General features: G+C 38.5%; 2 protein-coding genes across 5 annotated transcripts; both read left to right on the top strand.

Moving 5' to 3' along the window:
* Positions 1–759: 759 nt before the first annotated feature.
* LOC146664974 (acyl-CoA Delta-4 desaturase-like) lies at positions 760–6,476 on the top strand. 4 transcript variants are annotated; one of them, XM_085412353.1, is made up of 13 exons: positions 760–903; positions 1,705–1,974; positions 2,556–2,666; positions 2,964–3,161; positions 3,684–3,785; positions 3,863–3,988; positions 4,078–4,138; positions 4,234–4,310; positions 4,552–4,649; positions 4,959–5,055; positions 5,231–5,310; positions 5,713–5,838; positions 5,974–6,476. In XM_085412353.1, exons 2-13 carry the CDS (start codon positions 1,765–1,767, stop codon positions 6,023–6,025), a joined length of 1,338 nt encoding a protein of 445 aa, XP_085268479.1. In that variant the 5' UTR covers positions 760–903; positions 1,705–1,764; the 3' UTR covers positions 6,026–6,476. The 4 variants fall into 4 exon arrangements, with proteins under 4 accessions (XP_085268479.1, XP_085268481.1, XP_085268478.1 ...); XM_085412355.1 differs by having other exon boundaries at positions 788–903; positions 1,729–1,974; XM_085412352.1 differs by having other exon boundaries at positions 897–1,013.
* A 5,935-nt stretch (positions 6,477–12,411) lies between these two features.
* LOC146664973 (acyl-CoA Delta-4 desaturase-like) lies at positions 12,412–26,091 on the top strand. The gene is made up of 13 exons (XM_085412350.1): positions 12,412–12,567; positions 13,051–13,328; positions 20,089–20,199; positions 20,448–20,645; positions 21,609–21,710; positions 21,779–21,904; positions 21,994–22,054; positions 22,138–22,214; positions 22,390–22,487; positions 22,682–22,778; positions 22,878–22,957; positions 24,545–24,670; positions 24,762–26,091. The coding sequence occupies exons 2-13, from the start codon at positions 13,119–13,121 to the stop codon at positions 24,811–24,813; spliced, it is 1,338 nt and encodes a 445-aa protein (XP_085268476.1). The 5' UTR covers positions 12,412–12,567; positions 13,051–13,118; the 3' UTR covers positions 24,814–26,091.
* The last annotated feature ends 382 nt before the right edge of the window (positions 26,092–26,473 follow it).

Below are 26,473 nucleotides of genomic sequence, written 5' to 3'. Positions count from 1 at the left end.
GTTAAATTGTGAGTCACATACAGCCTACATTGATCTTAAGTGGGCCAGACCAGTAAAAGTGCTGTCATCTGTCAGTGAAAAGAAACTGAATTACAACTTGAATCACTAAAATATCTTAATATAAGGGAAAAAGTGCAATTTTAACAGAATGTCTCAGTTTTTCTACATGATAAAGAAACAGCGGTTTAGCTAATAAAGAACTCTTTGGGTTTAAATTGTAAGAAATGTGTCAAATTACAGAAAAAGTTCTAGTAGCTCATTGCCCTGACTGTCCCGTTATCATAAAATAGAAAGCTGGATTAAAGCACAGTCTTACAAAGTTTTTTAATTGATATTATTAATATTTATACTTACAGTGGATCACTGAAAAAAAATTTATATAGTAGTATATAGGGGGGGGGGGGGGGGGGGGGGGGAGTTGAAATGTATTTAAAAATGTAGTTGTCCTTCAAAGCTATCCAGTGGACTAGATTGGAGTCTTTCGATTATGGTCCCCGGACCTTATGTTTGACACACCTGAATTAGACTCTTCGAAGCAAACTACAGCCCAGTTTCCATGTAAAGCATTTAGGGAGGATGGAAAGTAACAACAAAAAGGGAGCAGGGTTGAGAGGACCCCTTAAAGACCTGCTGTGTAGCTGTGTATTTAGTCCGCTACATAAATCAGAAGCAGCTCCACATCTACAACCAATCGGACTCATGAGTCCACAGTTAAAGTCCTCCAGGGGACTGTTTGCGGTCTCTGCGATCACACGACTTTGCGCTGTTCAGATGGTTTATGACCTATGGTACTCTCGCCGCCAGACGAGAGAATGCTGTGCGCCGATTGGCCCAGACGCCTCGAATGATTCTGCTCGGAGTTTGTACCGAATGAGTGCGTGGATGTGACAATGAGCCTACAAGGTAAGCATGGGGATGGGTTTGTGGATGCTTGTTATATAAAAAGGACCCGAACCCTCAGAATCGATCTCTTATTAGTGTGCCTGAGGGACGCTGGTTAAAATCTGGATGCTGTAAGTAAATATTAATTATCTACATGCTGTGACGTGCATAGCTAACCACCCGCTATCTCCCGCTATTATTTAGTCATTAAATGCTTTTCGATGGCGGTTTGTCGGTTTTGTCTTGGTTTCTACACGTTAACGACGATCAGACTTCTCCCAGTCCACGCATTCGTGTGGAAAACGTACTTGTGTGCGTCGATGTTTTTCCTGTTTTTAAGTATTTGTGGGTGTGCGTCTGTTAGATTGATCTTTAATGTCGATAAAGTTAGTAGGTGAAAACCGACCTGATTTAGCTCCATTTGGTGGTTTCCTAGCTTCACTAGTTTCCCCATAGTAGTGGGTGATGTTGCACTTCTCTTTGTTTTAGATCTGGACCACAACCAGCTCAAACAGCATAGAAAAATCTGCCGTACGAGTTTTTCTCTCTGCACATTTCAAACCATTTGAAAGCCATTTTTTACACTCACACTGAAAAAAGTTTCTTCACCTTCAGTAAACATGAAGCAATGATTGTGAGTAAGATGCAGCTGAAACTTCTAAAATCAAAGGTTTATTTATTCAAATAACCAATGATTAAGGAACAGAGTTGGTACTGAACGCATACCAAGCAATTTTTTGCCCAGATTCCATTAAATTTAATGGTTTACGTTGCCTGTATGTAGTTACATGGAAATTTTGTGCATTTTTTGTGTGAAAACAGGTGTGCAACTTTGTGACCCGTTAGAGCTCAGGTGCATTCAGACCAGAAGCAGCGGTAAGGATGGGAGGTGGAAGCCAGCAGACGGTGCCGGGAGAGCCGGACAGCGGGAAAGCTAAAGGTGTTTACACCTGGGAGGAGGTGCAGAGCCACTGCAGCAGGAATGATCAATGGCTGGTCATCGATCGAAAGGTTTACAACATCACTCAGTGGGCCAAAAGGCATCCGGGAGGGTTTCAAGTCATCAGCTACTATGCTGGAGAGGATGCCACGGTATGTCATGTTTCCTTCAAAATACAATGAAAATATACAGGCCTGTGCATTTATGTTCATATGATTTTATTTTGAAAGAGATCACATGAAACTATCATCATAAGCGTTAATTCATTTATATTTGTTTAAGATTTGTGTTGCCATTCCAATCAAAAGTAAAGTTTATGCCAGTCTGTGAACGACACCTGGGCTTCCCACAACTCCTAACATGTCTCTAAGTTCCTTGCAGCTCTAACAGAAAGAGATTTCCCCTCTGAGGTTTTAGTATACCTAAATAACTGTTCCAGAATAAAATAGCAGAAAGCTCGATAATATGGATGAAAGAACATGAGTAGGTGTAGCAGAACCAGCTACAGCACTGAAACGCTGCTTTCAGGCAGCTGAATTATGATAAACAATGTAATGTCATGGTTTCACAGGCAACTGAAACTTACAGGGAACATCATTTTACTTTTAGCATTTTTACATGTTAGAATTTAGCTGAAGTGAATGCATGATTTATTTTTTTACAATCTGATAACTATTTCCACTGCTACCTAACTTTTTAGTAAATTACAATTTTTTGTTGTGTTTGTTTTTAGGAAGCATTCACTGCTTTTCATCCTGATCCTAAGTTTGTGCAAAAGTTTCTGAAGCCACTGCTGATCGGAGAGTTGGCAACGACTGAGCCGAGCCAGGACCGAGACAAAAATGTGAGCCTTTAATCAAAGTCCCTTTTTTTTATTGACAACATGTGAGTGATCTAGTGTAATAAATGAGAGACAGACGTAAGTTTGATAATTCACTGATCTCTTATGTTAGTTATGAAGTGCTGAGTGTTGGGAACATCTGAGATTCTAGGTGGGTTTTTTAGCCACCTTAATGTCTTGTTTCACTGTATGAAAACCTAAAATAGCTCAAATCCAAAATTCTTGATTTCAGAAGTATCACATCAATATATTACAGTTTCAGTTTTACAGAGTTGTTTGTTTGTTTTTCTCTGCACCCAGGCAGCCATCGTGCAGGATTTTGAAGCATTACGAGCTCGGGTGGAGAAAAGGGGTCTGTTTCGAGCTCAGCCTTTGTTTTTCTTCCTCCACCTCAGTCACATCCTGCTGCTAGAAGCCCTCGGATGGCTGACCGTCTTGATGTGGGGCACAGGCTGGATACAAACACTTGTGTGCTCTGTGTTTCTCGCAACCGCTCAGGTGATTCAGACATAAATTTTAAATGGGCCTTATTATGCTTTCCTTATGTTTTGAAATATATGCATACACCAAGTGCATGGTTACATTAAACAGAGACAAAGTTTTAAATAATGGATATCAATAATAATAAATGTGTAAAAGTGAGCCAAAAACCTTCAGACTGCTCTCAATGCACAGTTTCAGTTTCTGTTCTTGCCCCTTTACAATGCCAGTGATGGAAGGTATTCCTAATATGTTCATCACTGACACTGCTCTGGCTGTGAGGACAGAAGCCCCTCCCACAGACTGTGCAAATCTTCTGTTTACAAAAGCTAACCATTCATATTAAAGGGAGCATAAATAATTGTGATTTTAAATAAATAAATAAAATAAATAAATAAAAGTATGAACTGAGATGCAGAAACACAGGACTGATAAAAGACAAACAGTTAGTCATGCATACAAATACATGGTGTTGGAAATCAGGTCCATTTAAAGAGAAGTCTTTCACCCAAAACATTTGTTTTTCTGCTTCTTCTCCAGGCACAGGCTGGATGGCTGCAGCATGACTTCGGTCACCTGTCTGTCTTCAAAAAGTCCAGCTGGAATCACCTCGCCCACAAGTTTGTCATTGGTCATTTAAAGGTAACCTCTCTTAGTTATAATCCTCTCTCCATTGAAATGAAACACAGATACTTAAAGGGTTTTTTTTCTTTTTTCAGGGAGCTTCTTCCAACTGGTGGAATCACCGACATTTCAGGCATCACGCTAAACCCAACATCTTCATTAAGGACCCGGATATCAACACGTTGCACCTCTTCGTACTTGGCCGAACTCAACCAGTGGAAGCAAGTAGCACGAAGATAGTATTTCTTATGTTTTTAAGCACTCGCACGGTCCAACTCGTCATCATCCACTGTTTACCTCTGTGTTACAGTACGGGATAAAGAAGATCAAACACATGCCTTACAATCGTCAACACAAGTACTTCTTTCTTGGTATGTTTTTTAAGAGTCATTTAAAAAGAATAATAACTACAACTTTTTAACGTTGCACCTTTTTTATATATTTATATATATATATTTAAATATAGTGGGACCACCGCTGATCATTCCAGTTTTCTTCAACATTCATGTAATGCAGACCATGGTATCCCGGCGTGACTTGGTGGTAGGTGTATATAATAATATACTGACTGGGTGTAGTATATTAGATTGCATATAGGCATTTTCCATTTGATGTGTCAGATTGAATTTTGTATTTGATATTACAGTATTTAAGAGAAACATTACAGCAAAAAAAAAAATGGCACAGAATAGAGCATATGTAAAAATAAGATTATAATTAATCATGATTGTCATAATTAAAAAAGAAATTACATAAATCATATAAACTTTCTTGTCTTGTGAAGGATCTGGCTTGGTTCATCTCATTCTACCTTCGCTTCTTCTCCTCTTATATACCCCTGTATGGCCTAGTTGGCTCATTGGTGCTCATAAGCATAGTCAGGTAACTATTTAAAATAAGAAAACATTGCACTCATTAACAAATGAATTGTTACCAGTTAACAGACTTTGATGCCTTATATTGTCCATTCCTTTCAAAATATATTGTCCTTGAGCTGAGATGCACCATATTTTGCTCTATATTGCTGGAATGTGTGTGGAAAAGCCTGACTTTATTAGCAAACATTAAACTTAACATATTTGACCGCTGTATACCTAATAAAGTACACTGCAATAGAAAGTGATTCCATTTTTCGTACCCTTTGGCCACGTTATGTATCACCTCAATATGATATTGTTTTTAATGTTACAGGTTTTTGGAGAGTCACTGGTTTGTGTGGGTGACTCAGATGAATCACATACCGATGGACATCGATCATGAAAAGCACAAGGACTGGCTGACCATGCAGGTACCTGTATCACTTTTACAAGGTTGTATAAAAGTTTTGGACACTTTAAATATTTTCTGCATTTACCCAATACTCATGAACATCCCAGATCACAAACATCTGTTTACACCTTCCCTTATATTTACTAGGACCTTATTAACTCATTTGCACTCTTTTGACTCATTCTGTCATTCAGTTACAATCCACCTGTAATATTGAGCAGTCCTTCTTCAACGACTGGTTCAGTGGACACCTCAACTTTCAAATCGAGCACCAGTAAGTGAAATTTGAAACCTGTCAAAAACTAGAGCACGACTGTGTAAACTGAAGTACTGATAATAATTTAACAACATTAATTCTGCATTTAAAGATATAAAGTCTCTATTATAAAAAAAGAGTTTTAAAGAATAGTCAGAAGACTGAGAGATGTAATTCATCAGGCATGGTCACAGGCACACATTAAACTCAAGCTACACCACTTAACCAGTGGGGAACACTATTCGGATTTTACACCCATCCATAGTGAGCTATCGCCCATTTTTTCAAACAGAATTTTTTTTCTTGCAGAACTACACTCACTGTTTGCACACTTATATGTTACAATGATTTTATGTAACAAAATATGCCACAATGCAACAATTACAAAAAAATCAGCTTCCGTTTCTTTTCTTTTGCAAGCTTGTTTCCAATGATGCCGCGGCACAACTACCACCTGGTGGCCCCACAGGTCCGTGAGCTCTGCGAAAAACACGGGATTCCGTACCAAGAAAAAACTTTGTGGCGAGGCTTCGCTGATATTGTCACGTAAGTACAATGATAACAGAGCATGAAAATGGCTGTAAATACAGTATATGACTCAGTCTTCTTTTATGGAAGGACTGCTTACCTGACACACACACTGATGGGCTGGCTATTTTTTGTTCTGACTTCCTCATTCAGGTCACTGAAAACCTCAGGGGACCTCTGGCTCGATGCATATCTCCATAAATGAAAGACTGTATTTTCCTCCACTGGTGTAAAAAAAGTGTTTTTCTCTTTTTCAATAAAAATCGACTGTATCTGTTTGAGTCAATGCCGTGGGAAAGATCCCTCTTATTGTTGTAACAAAGTCTTTGTTTGGTTTATAGATGATGGGGTTTTCCTAAGTTGCCTTAACAGTATCTTGATCAGCAGCAATGTGATGATAACACAGCTCTAAAACCTACCTGTGACTTATTATTAGCATTAGCATCACCAGATGTAAAAGAAAACTATCTGAATGATTAGACACAATCATTTATATAAACTACAAAACCTTTGTAAACTGTTTGTTATCGTTTGTGAAACTACTTTAAATGAATGTAACTGCTTTGTAACATGCTGTGCTCTTTCTATAGAGAAACCATTACACTGCAATACCACATGAATAATTTCACTGAGACCAATAAATCAAACTAAAAACTCTCTAAAGTTTTCTGTTCTTGTTTATATAGGGCATGTTATAACAAGGGAATAAACATAGTGAAAGATCACCACACTGCATTAGTGATCTGTCACTCAAAGATCTGCTTTGCCTGACTCAGGAGTCACTGCTTGTTTCACATTGTTTAGTGTTATTAATCTTTGAATATTGTCAAAAATTGCAGACACATACTGTACATATACATGGCTCACTGGGATATTGGGATACTGGAATATTTCATGCAACTTCTTTTCTTTGCTGTTAAGATTTTAGGTTTAGCTGGGACACATTACTGCTCGTTTCCCTAATAAGAACTGATCTGATTAGCATTTTCATTTCAATTTTAATTCTACATTTGTAGAATATCTTTAAAAGCGTAATAGCATACATAGATGCAGCATAGCTTTGTGCTAAATGCTAGCAGGCTACATGTGTGAGGAATTTTGCATGCACAAAATGATACGGAAACGACATATTTTTCAAATGATGAAATATCTTGAAATATATCACCTACAACTTGTATTTAGTTTTATGGTGATAATGATCATCTTATTGGTCATGAACAGGAAGGGAGTGGTCCTACTGGTTGACTCCCTCATTATAAAGGCATGTTTGGGATCTCCCTGTCGCCATGACGCTAATAACAGTAATATGATCAATGCTATGACTTGCTGACGTCTTCACATGTTTTCCTGGTTTTTATAGCCATGGTTACAGCTTAAAATAGTTCTGAACTCAAACGCTTTCATTCATTTCTTCACTTCTCAAGGATCCAACCAACCAATGACAAGAAAAGGTTTCTGTACTTCACACAGTACAGTAACCTGTACTGTATCGTGAGCCAGGTGAGCTACTATGTCACTGATGATCTGGTACTCAATACTCAGTGTCTACAGCTGCAGCATAGAAAGATGATGGAAACAAATCTCATCTGATTACCACACTGGAGGCATCTGATTAAGAAACACATCCCCAAGCATTGATAAAGAAACCTTTACCCTTCTCATTAGCTCGTATGTTAGATAGTAATGCTCTACACTTCTCTGAATCCATTATAGTACATCTTGATAACATGCCTCAGCTGTTCAAAGCAGATAAGATTACAACTCAAGTCAAAGTGACATGAACTCACAAATTACGCAAACCTGAAGAAAAACTGAAAAACATGAACTCTCCTGCCAGCTGGGTTTGCTGTCACCAAATAAACTAGTTTCTGAACAAATACTTCCCAAAAAGAGTTCAAATCCCATAGAGCAGACCCAACCATATGATTTTCTTTTACTGTTCTTCCACCCTGCAGCATTTTGGGTGGGCTGAATCACCCAAGATACAAATGGAGTTGAATGTTGTAGAGCATCTGTCAACTTAGTGAACTGTGGCAAGCCACTAATGAGCTGTGAGCACAGTAACTTGAGCATGATGCAGATGAAAGGAGATGCAATTCATTTCAAAGATGTCTACTTTCGAATTATCAAGTTATATTATGTGAAACACTTCAAAAACTCTACCCTCTTGTGCCTAATGTGGCTCTGTTGCCTTGCTGCAAATGGCCACTGAATTCAGGTATTCTGATCACTTCCATGCCTACAGATGTGTAAAATCAAGCATCTAGGCATGACGCCAACAATTTAAATAGTAAAATTTCCTTGCTTCTACAGTAAACTGTTTGTAGTATTATAAACAAGTGGAAGTGATTGAGAACAACAGCAACAAAGACATGAAGTGGTAGACCAAGTTAAAAGACAGAACAATGTCAGTGGATGCTGAGGCGCACAATGTGACGAGGTCGCCAACTTTCTGCAGAGTCAGTCACCACAGACCTCCAGACTTCATGTGGCCTTCAGAATAGCTCAGTGCACAGAGAGCTGACGCAGTGGTGAAAAGCACACCGCCAGTGGACTCTAGAGCAACGGACATCACACGTCTCCATCTGGCAGTCTGATGGATGAGTCTGCGTTGGCGGTTGCCAGGAGAACGGTACTTGTCTGACTTCATTGTGACAAATGTAAAGTTTAGTGGAGGGGTGATTATGGTGTAGGGCTGTGATCAGTCCCTTATTTCCAGTTAAAGGAACTCCTAATCCTTCAGCATACCGAGACATTTTGAACAATTTCATGCTCCCGACTTTGTGAGAACAGTTTGGAGTTGCCCCCTTATTATTTAAAGATGACTCTGCACCTCTACACAAAGCAAGGTCCATAAAGACATTGATAAGTGACTTTGGTCTGGAACAACTTGAGTGGCCTGCACAGAGTCCTGGCCTATAGATAGAACACCTTTGGGATGAATTAGCGAAGAGAATGTAAGCCAGGCCTTCCTGTCCAACATCAGTGTCTGACCTCACAAATGCACTTATGGAAGAGAGGTCAAAAATTTCCATACACACAATCATAAACCTTCCCAGTAGAGATGAAGCTATTACATTTGTAAAGAGTGGGTCAACATCATGTTAACAGACAAGCAAATACTTTCGGCAACATAGAATATGAATTCATCTTTTTTTACATCTTAATTTTGTCTTGCAAGAATTAGAAATGAAGAATAAAAAATTAACAAAATTCAAATTAAATCAACTTCTCACACTGTGTCTCTTACATTTCTGACCCTAATGGTTAAACAGGAAGCCATTACACAAGCTAAATGCTAAGAGCCATCGATGTAAAACAATCCTTTAATAAGATTAATACAATAAGTAATCAGTTTCTGTTGTCTACATCTTATCATCATTAGATCTTGTGTTAACCCTGCTTCTAGCAACAAACACCATTTATTTATAGATCTCTCCAAGATACTGTCGGTCTGCAGCTTCACTCTGTGTACCAGATGAGTCTGGGATGGTCTGAACTATTCCTCTCAATATCCACACACTTCCAGGGGATGAAAGCTTAATATTAGCACCACATCTTCAGGATTACAATGACTTAAAGTATTTGGGCTTATATTGACTGTTGTTGTTGAAGGTTCCTGGTGGCATACTGGGCTCATGACCATGCAAAAATGTAAATAAGTTGGAAGCTTCTTCCCAAACTCTCAACTGATAAAACAATAATCGAGTGTGCTAAAGCCTCTTTCCAAACCTCACCGAGACAACAGTGAGTGTATTGGTGAGCACAGGTCCCTGTCATCAATACCAATAGCATTCAGTGACTCATCCTGAAATGATGCTGTGCACTCTAACAAAAAACGGTTTTTGTTTTTATTCAGGTGTTGCACAGCATGGGGTGGGATATATCAAACGTTATGGTTAAGCTGTGCTTAAGGAACTTTAACACATTTATTTATTTTTTCTTCAAACTGGCTCCACATAACAGCTTTGCGGTGTTTAAGAAAGATTTCTTTTAATCAGTTCTCTTGTCAAACTGGCAGCTCTTTACTCAGTCTGGAATTTTTAGTGTTACATTTCTCAGCAGTAGAAATGTAACACGATCAACATACTGACAGCATAAACTACCTGTCTTCCTGAGACATTGCTTCCTCGTCATGACAATGACTGTGTTTTGTAGGCCTACCGATTTACCAGCAGCTGTTTTGTTTCCACATTGAGATTGGGTTGTCTCGGTAATGAGATGTCTTATCTGTAGAATTTATGCTTTCATTTTGCACAGGTCTGTACTCCACGCAGCCTAGGAGAGTCTTCACCACAAAGACAGCACAGTCAGCCAAACTTGCTCTGCACTGTCTGTGTTCTTTGATTTTCTAATGCTGTTTGTGGTACGTTTTCCTCCTTTTGTATGGCACTATTGTCATGTTTCTATGGTTATGCGTTCCCTCTTTAAATTTCACGTCTTCTATTGTGTTACAACAACAAGTCAGAATAAACACACCATCTTCTGAGTTTTTCAGGGCTTAATCAGTATAAGTGCTAATAATTGTTACCTGATCTCCATAATGCTTCTGAAACAGTCACTGTGTTTCCTTGAATGCTCTGTTTAGTGTCATGTATTCTTAATTGCAAATAAGGGATTATGTTTCTCCTGCAGTTGCATTTTCAGTACTCTGCTCAATGGTTTTTTCAAAAGCTCCCATAAAGGATCTGTAGTGGCTCCCCCATGAAAACTGAAACATCTCTAACAGGCAGCTAAGCCTGTTTCTATTGATCATACTTTTCTAGAATACCATGACTGTTTTTGTCTGTCTTGACCTTAAATCCTGTGAATTTATTAACATTTATGTAATCTTGGCTGTGGGATGACATCTCTGTTCTTTTTCCTTTAATTCTTCCTATAATTGAAATTCACAGAACAAATATTTTTGAGCCATAGTAACTTGCCTCATTCTCCATCAATATTCTTACTTGAGCTTTCTTTTCTACAGTAGCTGCTTCTAAAGCCAACCTTTCGAGCTACTTCTATTAATAATTCTGCATCATTTTTTTTTCTTCAGACACATAATGTCTTACTTACCTAGTGAGGTCTTCAAACTCCATGACAAAAGCAGGAAACCATTGTGCATATAATGGTTTACATCATTTGCATCTTACTGACATCACATCAAACTGTCAAGTTCTTTCTTACTGTACTAATACTACTAATCTGGCTCCATTGGGCCTGTGCAGTTTAGTTTTTAGTCCAGGGCTTTCTCAGTTAACTTGCTTGCTCCTTTAGATTGCATGTCGTTGTATTAATTACACACATGTGCACATCTTAATTGGCAACGGACAACAGACGTGCCTTCTGTAGACTGAAAGATGATTCAGATATTTGGTTTGGATTTCATTGCAATATTTTATATATTTCTTAAGAACAACAGAAGCAACACAACACTAATGATAAGCCTGCATACTGTTGATTCACTGAGTCAAATGACAAGCAAGCGGTTTGACTAAAGGAGCACAATCTGCTGGTGAGGGAGGGAATGGCAGCCCATGCATCAGAATTTGCAGCTATATTACCAAGAACCTGATAACACATCAAAGCATGCTTGACAGCCTCGGTATTTGCAGTAAAGTAAAAATATTTGCAACTTTTCAAGCAGTTAAAATTTAAAAACATACTGACTGTAGTACCTCTGCGTGTACTGTAGCCATTTGTCTGCAGCAACATTTTTAGGAGATGCAAATTATTGTTCACAGAACGTATTGCCTGTTTTTTTTGTTTTGTTTTTGTTTTTTTTGCTTCTGTGCTTCTCCTTTCAAGCTGGTGGTGTGGCACTAAAAAAACTATCTGATCTAAAGTAGTATAAATTGTCCTATTTTGCAACAGTGCGCAATTAAGTGAGTCATTATTTTACGACACTGAATGTGCAGAAATTCGTTATCGCTGGCATTATGGTCGTTTGGCGATCAGGAGGGCATATAAAATAAAAATGGCCTTAGAGATGGAAACTTTCTGCTCTTACTGGAGCACTGCCAGCACAATAATGATTACAATTGGCGTCAACATCACTTTAAGCTTGACACAACAATGCTTTCGACATGTCTGATATCCAAGAGTCCTGCATTTTGTTTACCCGTTGATGGTCTGCATGTTTTTATGGAGCGTGTGTTTTGATATAATATTTTTGAAAAAAAGAAAAAAGAAAAAGAAGAAGAAGCAATTTCAAATGTGCAATAATTGTAAACTTTTTAGACATACAACATTAAACTATTTGGAGAAAAAAATGGGAGTTAGGAGTTAAACGGGTTAATTAGGTATAGAAGCATTTTGGGGGAGGTAACAAAAAATTAAAAAACAAAACAAAAACAACAAAAAGTAAATAAATGAATAGCAGGGTTGCCCCTTAAAGACCTCCCGTGTCTTTAATCCTTCTATCAAATCAGAAACTGTCAGAAACTGTGTGTGACATCTCCCAGACTAAAACTATTTTTCGTCTGTGCGCTCAAACGACTTTGCACTGTTCAGACGAGCAGTTTATTAAGCCTATGGCACACTGGCCAGGGGACAAGAATGTACTGTGCGCCGATTGGCTCAGACACCTCGAATGATCTGCTCAGAGTTTGTACAGAAGGAGTGCGTGGATGAAATGGTGTGCGTATAGGGAAGGCAGAGGATGGGTTTTTGGGGATGATTGTTATATAAAAAGGACTTGAGCTCACTGAATCGATCTTTTAACGTGCCCGAAACCCGGGGAGGCTGGTTTAAAATCTGGATGCTGTGAGTAAATATCATCTTCATGTTTTGGCGTGCACAGCCAGCCGCCCGTTATCTGCCGCTATTATTTAATTATTTAATTAACGCTTTTTTCCATGGCGCTACAGTCATTTCTGTGTCTAGATTTTACACATTAACGTTGACTAGTTATTTTTTAACCTGTGCATTCACGTATAAAACGCACTTGTGTCCTCAATATTGTTCAATTTCCTGTTTTTAAGTGAAAATGTGCGTCTAACAGTTAGATCGGCGTTTAATGCCGATAAAGACGAATGACGCAAAGTCAGTGGGTGAAAACCGACCTGCTTCAACTGTAGCTCCAATAGATGGTATTCGGATTTCATCATGAATTATTAGTTAGTGATGTTGCACTCCTCTTTGTTTTTCTGTGCCACAGTCAACTTATTAAACTAAAGAAAGCAACAGTATACCAGTAACATCCACCCTATGAGTTTTCCTCCCTGAATCCGCCCTTTTTACATCCAGGTGTGAAACTTTGCGGCTGACTGACCCTCTAGAGTTCAGGTGAATTTAGACCAGAGACAGCGGTGAGGATGGGACGTGGAGGCCAGCAGACGGGGCCAGGAGAGCCTGCCAGCGGGAAAGCTAAAGGTGTTTACACCTGGGAGGAGGTGCAAAGCCACTGCAGCAGGAATGATCAATGGCTGGTCATCGATCGAAAGGTTTACAACATCACTCAGTGGGCCAAAAGGCATCCAGGAGGGTTTCGAGTCATCGGCCACTATGCTGGAGAGGATGCCACGGTACGTTTTCATTATACAGACCTGTGCTTTTTTTCATGTGATTTTATTTTGAAAGACATCAAATGACAAAGTAGGTTTCTCTTCGTTCATTTCACGAAACATTACCTGATACTCCCCGTGACCCAGACATGGAGGAACATTTGAAAGAGGATAAATGGATATACGAATGGTTGACACTTCAACTGTCACTTTTCAGGGGGGAAAAATCCAGAAGTCCAGATTTTTGAAGTTTAAAAAGCAGTTTCATCCTTTTTGCCAAACTCTGCTCCTAGTATGTCTGCACTGTAAAAAAGAAAAAGTTGAGAAAACTTTAAATTTCAAGGCAACATGATGCAAGAGATTTTTGAGTTTTCTCAACTTCTGCCAACTGTAGTTGACTTAACTAATATTTTCATGTTCTGCCAACTTGGATCTACTTGTTCACCTAATTAGGATAATCCTGTAAGTCTAACAAAGAAATTCTGGTTTTAATGCCATGTATTTCTGCCTTCACCAAACAAAGATATTCCTGTTGAATTAACATACAATTATTCCCTCCAAGGCCATGTATTCCTAAATTCACCAAACACAGATATTCTTGTTGAATAATCATACAATTCTTACTCCAGTGAGTTGAAAATTTACCAATATTAATAAAGAAAAATGTATGCTGTTATCGTACTTGAAAAAACACTCAAACAGATATAGAATAAAACAAAGCACAACTGAATGTTATGTAAAAACGTATTTATTTTTTTCAACAGTGCTTTCAGTATATTTCAGAAGGTCATGGGCAGTGGGGTGAATTTCTGTAAAAAAGCAAACAAACAGAAAAAAACGTGTTGCCAGTTTCTTTAGGGTGCTTTGAGCACCCCAGCAGAGACATTAAAATTCCAGAGTCCAGAAAAAAAGAAAAGTGTCCAGCAGCTTAGTCATTCATGTTCACACCCTGACTGTCCTGTAAAAGCTTAACTTAACTATTGCACACTAAATAGGGTAGTGCAACAAACAATTGCCTATGTACCCAGACATTGACATTTTACATGGGCTTACGATGATGAACTACAGAAGTCAAAAGTCATTAGAAATGTTACCATCAATGAACAGCGAACTATCAGGTAAAATACCAGTTCCATGCTTCAGGTGGAGTGAAAAACACTATAACAAATCTTTTAAAATCCTACAAGACAAAATTTCACCATAGATTCTCAATAATACAGATTCATCTGACTAATATTTACATTTCAAATAATCACTTATTCACTTCACCTTCATATTGACCGACCAGGTCAAAATGAACCATTCTGTTTTGACTGTTCCTTCTTTTCTCCCTTCTTCCTTTCCTCCCTCTTTCCTTCACTTATTCCTAATTAATTTTAACAGTTCAAACACTAAATATGCAACTCTTTGTAACAGGTGAACGATTATATAGAGGGAAAGGGGTTGAACTACTGTTTTTTTTTTTACATGACTCTACAATGCACTTGAACATGTTTAAGAACAAGTTAAACTCATGTCTGGCTTCCCCATTAACAGACACAGCAAAAGCTTTGTTTTTAGAGACCTTATGCGCTGTGAGCATCGAGAGCCACCGAGTTCAAAAAAGATGCCCTGAATTGCTTCAAAGGTAAACTCATCTGCTTTGGATAATCAATGTTGAGGGCATACAGAAGGCCAAAGAGGTATGCCAGAGAGGTCTGGAATGTTATGTAGCACGATGTCCCCTTCCAACACAACAGCCTGTTCTCAAACAGAAGTATTGGCATCATCATCTTGCAGGATGGTCAGGATGGCAACTGATGCACCGTTCAACACTGGTTCCAAAATGTCAGTGTCCTGAAGAGAAGAAAAGTAAAATATGAATTATTGAAAGCTAAGAAAAATTAAAGACAAAGTACATTTCTAAAGATCTTAACTTTAACCTCTATACCATGATGCTCATTTGACTCATGGAGGTTTTAAAAAGAAAAAGCTTATTTTCCTTTAATTAACGGCAGAATATCTTTCACCAACCAACCTTGTGCTTGTGATGAGTTTTGTACAAAAATATTTTCTGCTGTTGAACTCCCACTAAAAATGCCCAGGTGCTCCTCAGCAGAAAAAAAAGCAGCGAGAGTTATGACAACTGCAATCCTCACCATAAAATTATCTGGACTGCACTGAGGAAGTGGACATTTCCATTTTGGATTAAATCATCTTTTAAAAACATCTCATAGCAATTAGTTTTGCTTGCATTACTTTTTTGTACTTACTAAGCACTTCAGGAAAACCTGTGTTGCATCCTCTCCGAGGAAAATGGGCAGGCCTCTCAGTGCTGCTGTCTTTCGGTGGGACACAATGTCAGATGTCTAAAGAGTATTCAGTGGAAAACAAGCATTTAAATTAGTATAGTAACATGGTGTACCTACACACAATGCAAAATCAGAACTCTTATAGTAATGAAAATAAAATACAGATCAGGCCCAGCAACATGTAAAACTTAAAAAAACAAAACACCATTTTAACGATTTTACTTTCTTTTTACAAATTAAATAAAATACCGCCAAATAAAAACAAAGTAATGACTGATGACATTCATTTCCATTGATGTGTTTTGGCTGAAGCCAACATTTTTTTCTGTTATGACCAAGGTATACTCTCTTCTAAAAATGTCAGGTAAAGGAGCACTTACCTGTTCATCAAGTTTATCCAAGATGTCTTCCATGTCCTCACCAAGAGCTCCCTTCTTAGACCGGTATAGTTTCAGCAGGCCAGGCACAAATTTGTCGAGGGATGCATTGAACGTCCCCAGGAGGTCTTTGCTTGTGATCCGATGAAATTCTTCAGATATCTAAACAAGACAATAACCAAAATATTGCCATTTATTCAGCACAGAAAATTTCTGGGTAGCTGCCTTGTACAGTCTGCACCATGTTGTATGCCTGACTGTGTTATCAACCGCAAAATCTACTTCAAAAATCTCTCATGAATACACATTTTTCACAGGAATAGAAACACCCTCCACAAAAAACAGTATCAATATGCAAATACATATTATGTTCACACTGAAATGTGGAATTTTTGTGGATTTTTACTATTGAGTGTGACCTTGAGAGGTGTGATCGTAATGCTCCAGGTGTTTTAAATACACATACAAAGTCTGTGTGAATGCATGGCCAATGTGCACCTTGTCCGTGATGAAGGCGGAAATGTTTCAAAAGAGTCTCTTGATTGGAGCTTGTGAATTTGCAAAATCGGCATTGCATGAAATCCACCCCTGAAACACAAGAGACATAGTCAATTTTGCCAAAAGCACTTTTGCAATGGGATAAAACATCCATATCTAACACACAGAAGGAATCCATAGATGCAGGAGCTGAATACATCAACAAGCCAAAACCAGAGACATCATGAAAAAAATATGTAAGGAATCATATTAACTTACATATAACCACTTGTCTACTATATCAAGTATATGATTGATAACATACATGACATGTAACATAAATGCAAGCTTGAATTCAAACATTTGTTTTGTTACTATGTTAAAAAAAATGCAATAACTCTAGAAAAAATAATACTATCTGTAACACAATATACATCAACAACACACAATCATTCCTTAAATATTGTCTCCTTCCCCATTATGTAAAAAGCTCTGAAAATGTAGCAATCTTATAATATAGAGCATGAAGTACAACTTTAATTTGCGTGTGACAATTAACTTACAGTACATTAGGCAATCTTACACCAGCTGACAAACTGTCAAGTCAGCTTTAAACATTACTTTAAAGTAACAGTGCTATTGAAAAAGTGAAAAAACAATATTAGACAATATGCAAGTTACTTATATCACTGTCATATAATTGGCGCACATATCCTACACCGACCCATGAACGCGTCTCCATGACAACGCGTGCTTGGCCCAGTTTGTTGTCAAGGTTAACATAACGTTTTCATGCAAAGATAACATTGAAACTGGTTACAAAACGGGTAATAAGCTAATAAGTTTTACCATGGCAGAAGTGCTGTAAAAAGCCAGTGTGAGATACCGTAATTTAGTGATGTCTGTCTAAATATCAGAGTGTTTAACATTACTTTTTGCGCTGGGCCACTACTCTGAGCTAAAACCTTCAGAGGCTGCTTGTAGCCCGATTACGACACAGCGGCGCCACGAAGGCTGCCCAAATTCATAGTGGACTCCTCTAAATGTGTCCGAGAAATACGTCCTCCTTACAATAAGCATCACTTAAAATGTTTGCAATATTGAAACATTTCAATATAATGTAGAAAAAAAACGAGAAAAAAAAAGTACGGATCGGACTCCCCGATCCTTATTGCGCATGTGCAAATTCTACCTGTGGAATTAGTTTTAATATTACTCTTTCTGGGTCACAAAATAAACTTTTAAGATATTTTCAGGCGTTAATGTAGCTGTGTAAATTGCTAATATCTGTTCAGTTTATTAAGACAACATATGCTTGCAAAAGCGCTCCGACGTTTTCGGAGACGTCTGTTACCCACCAGCTCGATAGCTAGCCGGGGGGAAATCAATTAAGTCACTTAAATAACTTAAAAATGCTATTGTTGGCCTTTTTCAGTGTTTTACTAGTTCCATCCTCCCGGGTCCTCAGGAGGATGCAGCCTAGGCGCTTGTAGAAAATCTTAATAACACATGTAGTTAGCTTACCTGCTAGGGTAAATGGTCGGAGCTCCAGCACCTGTCCAAAAGAATTATACACTCCAACTGCAGAAGTGAAAATCCTCAATGGTCGAAAAATTGCAATTTACATCCAAATCTAGCCACGATGGTTCAAATTTTCTTAGGAGGTTTTTAGTCTAGAACACATGGTAAACCACTATCACACAGCTCAGGTCTGCTCAGGCTCAGTTGAAAGTTCGTTTGGTTTAGTTCAAACTTGTTCAGACCACATGTGCCAGTCATCTACGGGGTTTCCCACTGGTTCCCAACTTGACTCAGAAACTCTGCTCAAAAGTTGATAATCTTTGTTATGCTGTCTAGAAAATCTTAGTTAGGACAACAATGAAAGAAATTTGTTGGGTAGACAAGCTTTTTTAGGTTGTAAATGGAAAGTTTTATTTCTAAGTCAGTTTAATTTAAAAACTTTAGTGAAATCAACAATTGCTAGTTATCGTTTTTACAGTGTGTGAAGGTTCTCAGTCATCCAGGTCATCGTAGTCAAAGGAGCTTGGAAAGAAAAGCGTCTGGACTTCTTTAAGTTGCTTGAAGACGTTTCACCTCTCATCCGAGAAGCTTCTTCAGGGGGGGGGGGGTCCTTTTGTCCCTCTGTGGGGGGTTACTCCCACTAGGTTTATATCTGGGACTCTCCACCATTTGACCTTAGAACTGAAGAAACTTCTCGGATGAGAGGTGAAACGTCTTCAAGCAACTTAAAGAAGTCCAGACGCTTTTCTTTCCAAGCTCCTTTGACTTCTCTGCTCCTAATACTTCTTGATCTCTCAGTTCCTCAAAGCAACCTTCTACCGTTAAGCCGGATAAAGCAGTTCATGATTTTTTTTCTGTGGCAGCTCCAAAACACTGAAAGAGACATTCTACTGACATTTTTCAAGAAAACTCTTCAGAGCTGTCGTTTATTTAGTTATTTGTTTTATCAATTATTTATTTATTTTACTCTATTCTGACTTGACTTTTCTAGTATCTCAAATTGACAGCAATTAATGAAATAATAAATAAATAGATTTTATTGCAACATTGGAAGGGTAAAGAGTATCTTATTAGTATTTTATTTTAGAGATAAAAACTCAGTGGTTTCTCATTTCTTACAAAACATAGTGTCTGTGCTAGTCCCCTGGCACTCCTCGCATATTGATAAGTTCCTTGCAATTGTGACAGAAAGGGCTTTCACACACGCCCTAAATAACTGTTCAAGAACAAAAATATTAGAAACTCCAAAATACTGACACAAGTACAGAACTGATGCAGAAGCTTGTTTTCCATTTTATTCTGGTCAATATTCATTTTTTGTCTCATTGTGTGAGGGTGGCCCCCATATTTGAAACCCCTCAACTATGACTGTACACAGCTTTGCTATACAGCAATGAATTGCTGTTTCAGTTTTCAGTTTTCAGTTTTATTTGTCATATGCAAGTTAGCACTGGGTCAACATTGCAATGAAATGTGTTTGACGAGCAGCAGTCACTCAGCAGCAGGTACAGTAGAAGAAAATATAATAAAAAATAATAATTAAAAAAATAGAAAAATAGTAAAGAGCAAAATATTAGAGAGACGTGGTAAAAGAGAAAAGATGACTAAATATATATGAATCTATAAATATAAATATATGTACACTATTGATTAAATAAGAAAATCTTGAAAAGAAATATGACGGGAGGGCAGATGGGATATTGCACAGGAATGAGCAGCAGAAAATTACAGTATTGCACTTTTTTAAATATAAATATCAATAACAATAAAGTGGAGTGACCAGTGCAGATTAAACAGAGTTGTGAAGCTGCAGGGTAGCTTCTGAGTGCGTCCTGTGGAGTGTGTGTGTGTGTTTAAGTGTTGTGGTTGAGGTGTCGTATGGCTTGGTGGTAAAAACTGTTTTTAAGTCTTGTAGTCCGAGCAGACAGGCTCCTGTAACGTCTGCCAGATGGTAACACTGCTGCTTTAATGCTGTGGCATTACTATGAACAATTAAATCATGTGAGAATTTATCTTTAAACAGTTTTTTTTAGGATCTGAAAACTTTTTTGTTTTTGATTAAATTTCTTTCTTTCTTTTTTTCTTTTTCTTTTTGCTTGTTTCTTTGTTTTTTAGGAAGCATTCACTGCTTTCCATCCTGATCTTAAGTTTGCGCAAAAGTTTCTGAAGCCGCTGCTGATCGGAGAGTTAGCGGCAACAGAGCCAAGCCAGGACCGGGACAAAAATGTGAGCCTTTAATTAAAGTCCCTTATTTTTTTATTGATAACATGTGAGTGATGTTGTGAAATAAATGTAAGTTAAAAAATTAGCAGATCTGTTTTGTTAATTATGAAGTGCTGAGTGTTGGGAGCATCTGAGATTCTAGATGGTCAGGTTTTGTTACCTTGAACAAACAAACACTTTTACAAATGTGATATCAGTGCATCACCTTTTCAGCTTTTTAGAATGGTTTGTTTCTTCTTCTCTGCACCCAGGCAGCCCTCGTGCAGGATTTTGAAACTCTACGAGATCAGGTGGAGAAAAAGGGTCTGTTTCGAGCTCGGCCTTTGTTTTTCTTCCTCCACCTCAGTCACATCATTCTGCTAGAAGCCCTTCCATGGCTCATTGTTTCAATGTGGGGGACGGGCTGGATCCTGACCTTACTTTGCTCAGTTTTGCTGGCAACTGCTCAGGTAATTGAGACATGAACTTTTCAGACATAAACTTTAAATGGGTCCTAGTATGCATTTCTGCAAGTAACACAGACAGGGACTAAACAACAGGGAAACACATGCAGGATAAACTAAAACTCAGGAAATTGAATATGAACTATAACTTTCATCTTGGCAAAAGATAGTTTGCAAAAAACAAAAAACACCTAAAGACAAAAGCATAAAGAAACCCACCAGGAAATGAATGCTATGTACAAAACTCAAAAGATTAAAAACACCAAAAATACAAGAATTTAAAAACAAAAGGAATAATCCAAAACTTCAGTGTCCATGACACAGTGTATCCCCACCTGACACAAACTCAGCTGACCCAAATGGGTGATGGAAGTCTCCAGGGATGAAAAACAAAAAGCAACAACACAAGGGCTCGGGGCTAGTAGAACAGGGTAGCTGTTCATTTGGCTGAAACAGAGGGGCAGCATGGCCGAGGCTCAGATCTGTGGGATGGCATGGACCAACAGAGAAAATGAAGCAATTCAGGGCCCCAGCAGAGGGATGAACACAGAGTTGTTCAGGGGGTGGGCACGGAGGCCTGTGACAGAGACTGGACCATTCCTGAGGCATGGCAGGAGGTAAAGGGACATCTCTGGTGGCTTGGCTCGTAACTGGCAGAGGACTGGATTCCTCAGGTGGCCAAGATCGGCTGAATCCACCAGGGGCCAGAGGTGAAGGGTCAACGGACAGTTTGGACTCTACGTCCTGTGGCTCAGGCAGCTCAAGGTCCTCTAGATAAGGACACTTAGGTGGCTTCTGGAGCTGCACTGTGGGGCAAAGCTTGGGTTTCAGACCCTCTAAGCACTCAGTTTCGATTCCTGCTCTTGTCTTTTTACGAGTCCAGTGATGGAACGTAGTCCTAAATTGACCACCTGCAGCACAGGCTCTGGCTGTATGTGGCCAGTATAACAGCTGTTCCTTCTTCTCTAGTCACAGGCTGGATGGCTGCAGCATGACTTTGGTCACCTGTCGGTCTTCAAAAAGTCCACCTGGAATCACCTGGTCCACAAGTTTGTCATTGGTCATTTAAAGGTAACCTCTCTCAGTTATATTCTTTTCATATAAATCAAACACAGGTATTAAAAGATCGATTTTCTCAGGGAGCTTCGGCCAACTGGTGGAATCACCGACATTTCCAGCATCACGCTAAACCCAACATCTTCACCAAGGACCCCGATATCAACATGCTGAATGTCTTTGTGCTTGGCCAGACTCAACCTGTGGAGGCAAGCGGGACTAAACGAATATTTTTGATTTCTTCAAACATTCATACGGTCCAACTTCTTAACACCCCCTCTTTACCTCTGTGTTGCAGTACGGGATAAAGAAGATCAAAAACATGCCCTACAATCACCAACACCAGTACTTCTTTCTCTGTATGTTTTGTCTGAGAAGAATAAAAACTATAATTTCACAATGTTGCAATTTTAAAGTAAATCTTTTTGTATTTTTCTTTCAGTGGGACCACCGCTGCTCATTCCAGTTTATTTCTACATGCAGATAATGAAGACCATGATATCCCGGCGTGACTGGGTGGTAAGCTGTCAGGCTACAGATGGTTTAGTTTCGTTTAAATTAAATATTTAAGGATAAGGGCTAAAGAAAAACATTAAAGTAAAAACAGAATAAGTTTAAAATAAGAATATGGTGAATTAAGATTATTTTTAAGCAGAAATTATCAGGATAAAATGAACTTTTTTGTCTTGTGAAGGATCTGGCGTGGTCCTTGTCGTACTACTTTCGATTCTTCTCCTGTTACATCCCGCTGTATGGCGTGTTTGGCTCATTGGCACTCATGTTTTTTGTCAGGTAAATATTTATAAAACAAGTCAACCAAATTTTTTTAATGCTCTTCCTAATACTACTGATATGTAAATAATTAACTCATGATTTGTTACCAATTAACAGACTGACTCAAACTGTAACACAGACTGTGGTACTCTTTAGCATCATGTTATAGCATATTTTCAATCAAAAGTATTATATTGTTTTTAATGTTACAGGTTTTTGGAGAGTCACTGGTTTGTGTGGGTTACTCAGATGAATCACATACCGATGGACATCGATCATGAAAAGCACAGGGACTGGCTGACCATGCAGGTACTTGTACTACTTTTACCAGCAGGCACTGCTGACATTTGATGACTAAAACATTCCCTTTATTATGTTTTTATTAACTCCTTCGTGGCCTTTTGACAGTTACAATCCACCTGTAATATTGAGCAGTCCTTCTTCAACGACTGGTTCAGTGGACACCTCAACTTTCAAATCGAGCACCAGTAAGTGAAATGAGTGCAGCAAATGCAGACAAATGTATGTTCAGCATGCTCACACTGCTGAGAGTTCAAAGTCGATTACTGATATTAAATAAGAAACAGTTGTTCTACAGATACAATACTGTTCAAATGTCTTGAGATAATTTATCAGAATTTCAGGAACAGGACTACACCTCATACACTCCCCTTCTCTGTCTATATATGACCCGCCTGTACGACAAGCTGTTTGTTCTCGGTTTTTTGCCTCACACTGCCTCCCTTTTCCAATTTATTCGCCTCTCATTCGTACATGGGGGTTTGTCTGGTCTGGGAGTGGCTGCCACTCCCCTCTGAGTCCTCCCAAAAACCGCACCCTCCATTCATGCGTGCACCATCTGTTGTTACCGTCTAGAAATGGAGTTGAACCTAAATGATAATGTGGTCGCAGCTAGTGAATTTCCCTCCAATGAGCCAGACTTCCCTGTAATTTTTATAAAGGTTCTTGAGCAATAGTTCTCCTTTGTCCCTGATCATTTTCAAAAGAATATTTTATTGTTTATAAAGCCACTTAACTGTTAACGGTGTTGGGTTTGTTAGTGAAAAGTGAATCATCAGAAAAAGCAACTCATCACGTTACTCCATAACATGACCTTTATATTTTGCTTAAAAGGAGCCAGACTTTATTGCAACTTTTTACAGCGGTCTTCAGCAACAGTTTCTTAAGGTTTTCGGGTTTTTTATTCAATATCAGTTGACTATTCTCAGAGGAACGTTTCTTTGTTTGTTAAACTACTTAATACTGACCTATGAATAATTCGAGCATTAAAAAAAGGAACTCAAGTGTCTATGTATAACAAACAACTTAGCAAACAACTATTGTGACATTGTATCTTTAAGCACTTTGTTACCGGTAGTGGATGGGTGGCTGTCGAGACTTCATTTTTAAGCAAGCATGGGGGAAAAAAGGCTGAGGTAATAACACAAGAGCTGTACTGAAAATCAGTGACAACAGGTCTTACTGAGTGATCAACAAAATTCTCATCAATATGACAAGTGACGATCGAAGAAGGAGAGAGGCACAACAGCGAGTGTCTACATCCAAACATGGTGGAGGCTCTGTCATGTTTTGGGGCTGCATTTCAGCCAGTGTTGAAGTTGACGGAATTATGAACACAGAAAAGAACAGTCAGATTTTGATTCACCACATCACACGTTTTCCACGAAAAACATCTAATTGACCATTGCATTTATAATGATGATCACACACAGTCCCAGTGCAGTGAAACACAGAACAACAACACAACTGGACTCCCCAGAGCCCAGACCTCAGCATTGTTGAAGCAGTGAAGCAGCACCCAAAAATAAGCTTCGAATGTCTTTCTAGAAGTCTGGATAACTATTCCCGAAAACTACTTATTTATGCATCTTTTAATAAATTATTGACCTATTATTCATTTTCCCAGCAAAACGTAAAGAAATGAGGAGTAGCTCAGGACATTTGCACAAAACTGTACAAGCATTAAAGATCCACGAAACTCTCTCTTTGCCTACATCAAAGTGAATCATGGCGTCATATCTGAGGGAAAATTCCTCTTTCTTTTCTCTCTCAAGCTTGTTCCCTACCATGCCGCGCCACAACTACCACCTGGTGGCGCCACAGGTCCGCGCACTCTGTGAGAAACATGGGATTCCTTACCGGGTGAAAACGTTGTGGCGAGGCTTTGCTGATATTGTCACGTAAGTGCAGACTGTTAGAAAGATTGTAAATACAGTGCATGGCTCAGTCTTCTTTTATGGAAAGATTGACTTTTCTTTTGGACTTTTACAGGTCACTGAAAAGCTCGGGGGATCTGTGGCTCGATGCATATCTCCATAAATAACAGACGGCATTTCCTTGACTGATGTAGAGGAAGCGTTTTTCTCTTTTTCATCAGAAAGCGATTGTATCCATTTCAAGTTTAAAATTCAGTCGAAATTGTGGGAAGGATCTTTCTCATTATTGGTGTTATTGTTAAGTCTTACTTTGGTTTTCAGATTTGCTGATTTTTATAGATCACAGGGTTTTCCTAAGTTGCCTTAAGAATATCTTGATCAGCAGCGGTGTGATGTTATAAACACAGTTGTGAAACTTGCCCCTGTGACTCATTTAAAATGAGTTTTCATTTTTCTATCTTGTGATAATATTTGAATGATTAAACAGGATAATTTGTTTTCATTCAAACAACAAACTATATATTAAAATGTTTATTATCTCCTGTCTAACGTGCAACTTTGTGTAACTTTAAATACAGCTCTTCTGTTCTGCTCTTTCAGTATACAATAAAGAAACCGTGTTGAAAGAAACCGTCACCAAATCTATTTTAGAAAACACATTCCAACAAAAAGCTCAATGTAAATGACACTTTACGGCAGCAACATATATGCTGCATATAATCTCACTTTTAATGACAAAAACAACAATATGCAGAAGCATTTCTTGCTAAGTGATGCTGAAACGCTGCAAAATCGTGATAATTTTACGTTACTTTTAAGTTGCTTACCAAGACCATATGGTGGACACGTTTTTATCTGATTCTCTCCACATCTCTGAGAGGTTATGTTGCTAATTAATCTTACCGGTTGTGAGTTGTTCAAACAGGCGTTTCAAAACCAATCATGGTTATTAACAGCAGAGCTACACAATGAGGTTTTAGGGCTATTTTTTCATGAAAGAAAGAAATAAAAACAAAAATAATCATTTGAGATCAATAAAACAAAATGAAACCTATTTGGACTCAAAATTTAAGTTTGACTTTGTTTCTGATATAGGGTATGTTATAACTAGAGAATAAACAGTAAAATATTCAGAAACGTATCACACTGGATTACTGATCTTTGCCTCAAAGATGTAATGTGTGCTCAGTGATGATCTATAACCACTAAGACTCTGACACCTGACACCTGTGTTTTTATGTACCTGTGTATATCTACTTGTCCTAACGTGCTCAGATAATTGTTGAAAGTCTGAATGTGGGTCTTATTCACACAGTATCTACAGTATCCAAAGGCTCTGAGCTTTTCAACAAACAAGCACGTCTATGAATTAAACAGCTGTGTAAGCAGTTTGACAGATGTTTGTGACTGACCTGTGTTCTTTCTGCACAGTGACCTATGAGTAGACACGACAGCCTTCATCTCCAAACACAGCCTCCACTTCTTCTTTGTTCAGGGACAACAGGGTTCGTGGCTCCAGTCGGGACCTCCAAACAGTCAACAGTCCTGCAGAAAATACAGTCAGGCCAATCATTTGCAGTCTATCACAAATTAAACTGTAGTTTCCTAAATGCACGATCACTTCTGACAGAAAGTGTATGCTATAGATGCAAAGTTTTTAGGATACAGTGACAGGTAATGGCAAGAAAAGATGCCATCAATAACATTATTAACAGCTGGATTTCTTTAAGTGGTAATTTGTGCTAGCATAGGCAGATTTTTATGGCAGTGTACCATACCAATGGACATTGCTTTTCCTTGTGCCACGCTGTATGCATCTGTCACGGA

Source organism: Rhamphochromis longiceps, linkage group LG7, assembly GCF_057381845.1.
Source record: "Rhamphochromis longiceps isolate RC_006_pf linkage group LG7, R_longiceps_female_GT1.1, whole genome shotgun sequence".
NCBI classification, from domain to species: domain Eukaryota; kingdom Metazoa; phylum Chordata; class Actinopteri; order Cichliformes; family Cichlidae; genus Rhamphochromis; species Rhamphochromis longiceps.
This window is presented reverse-complemented; position numbering and strand designations above follow the sequence as displayed.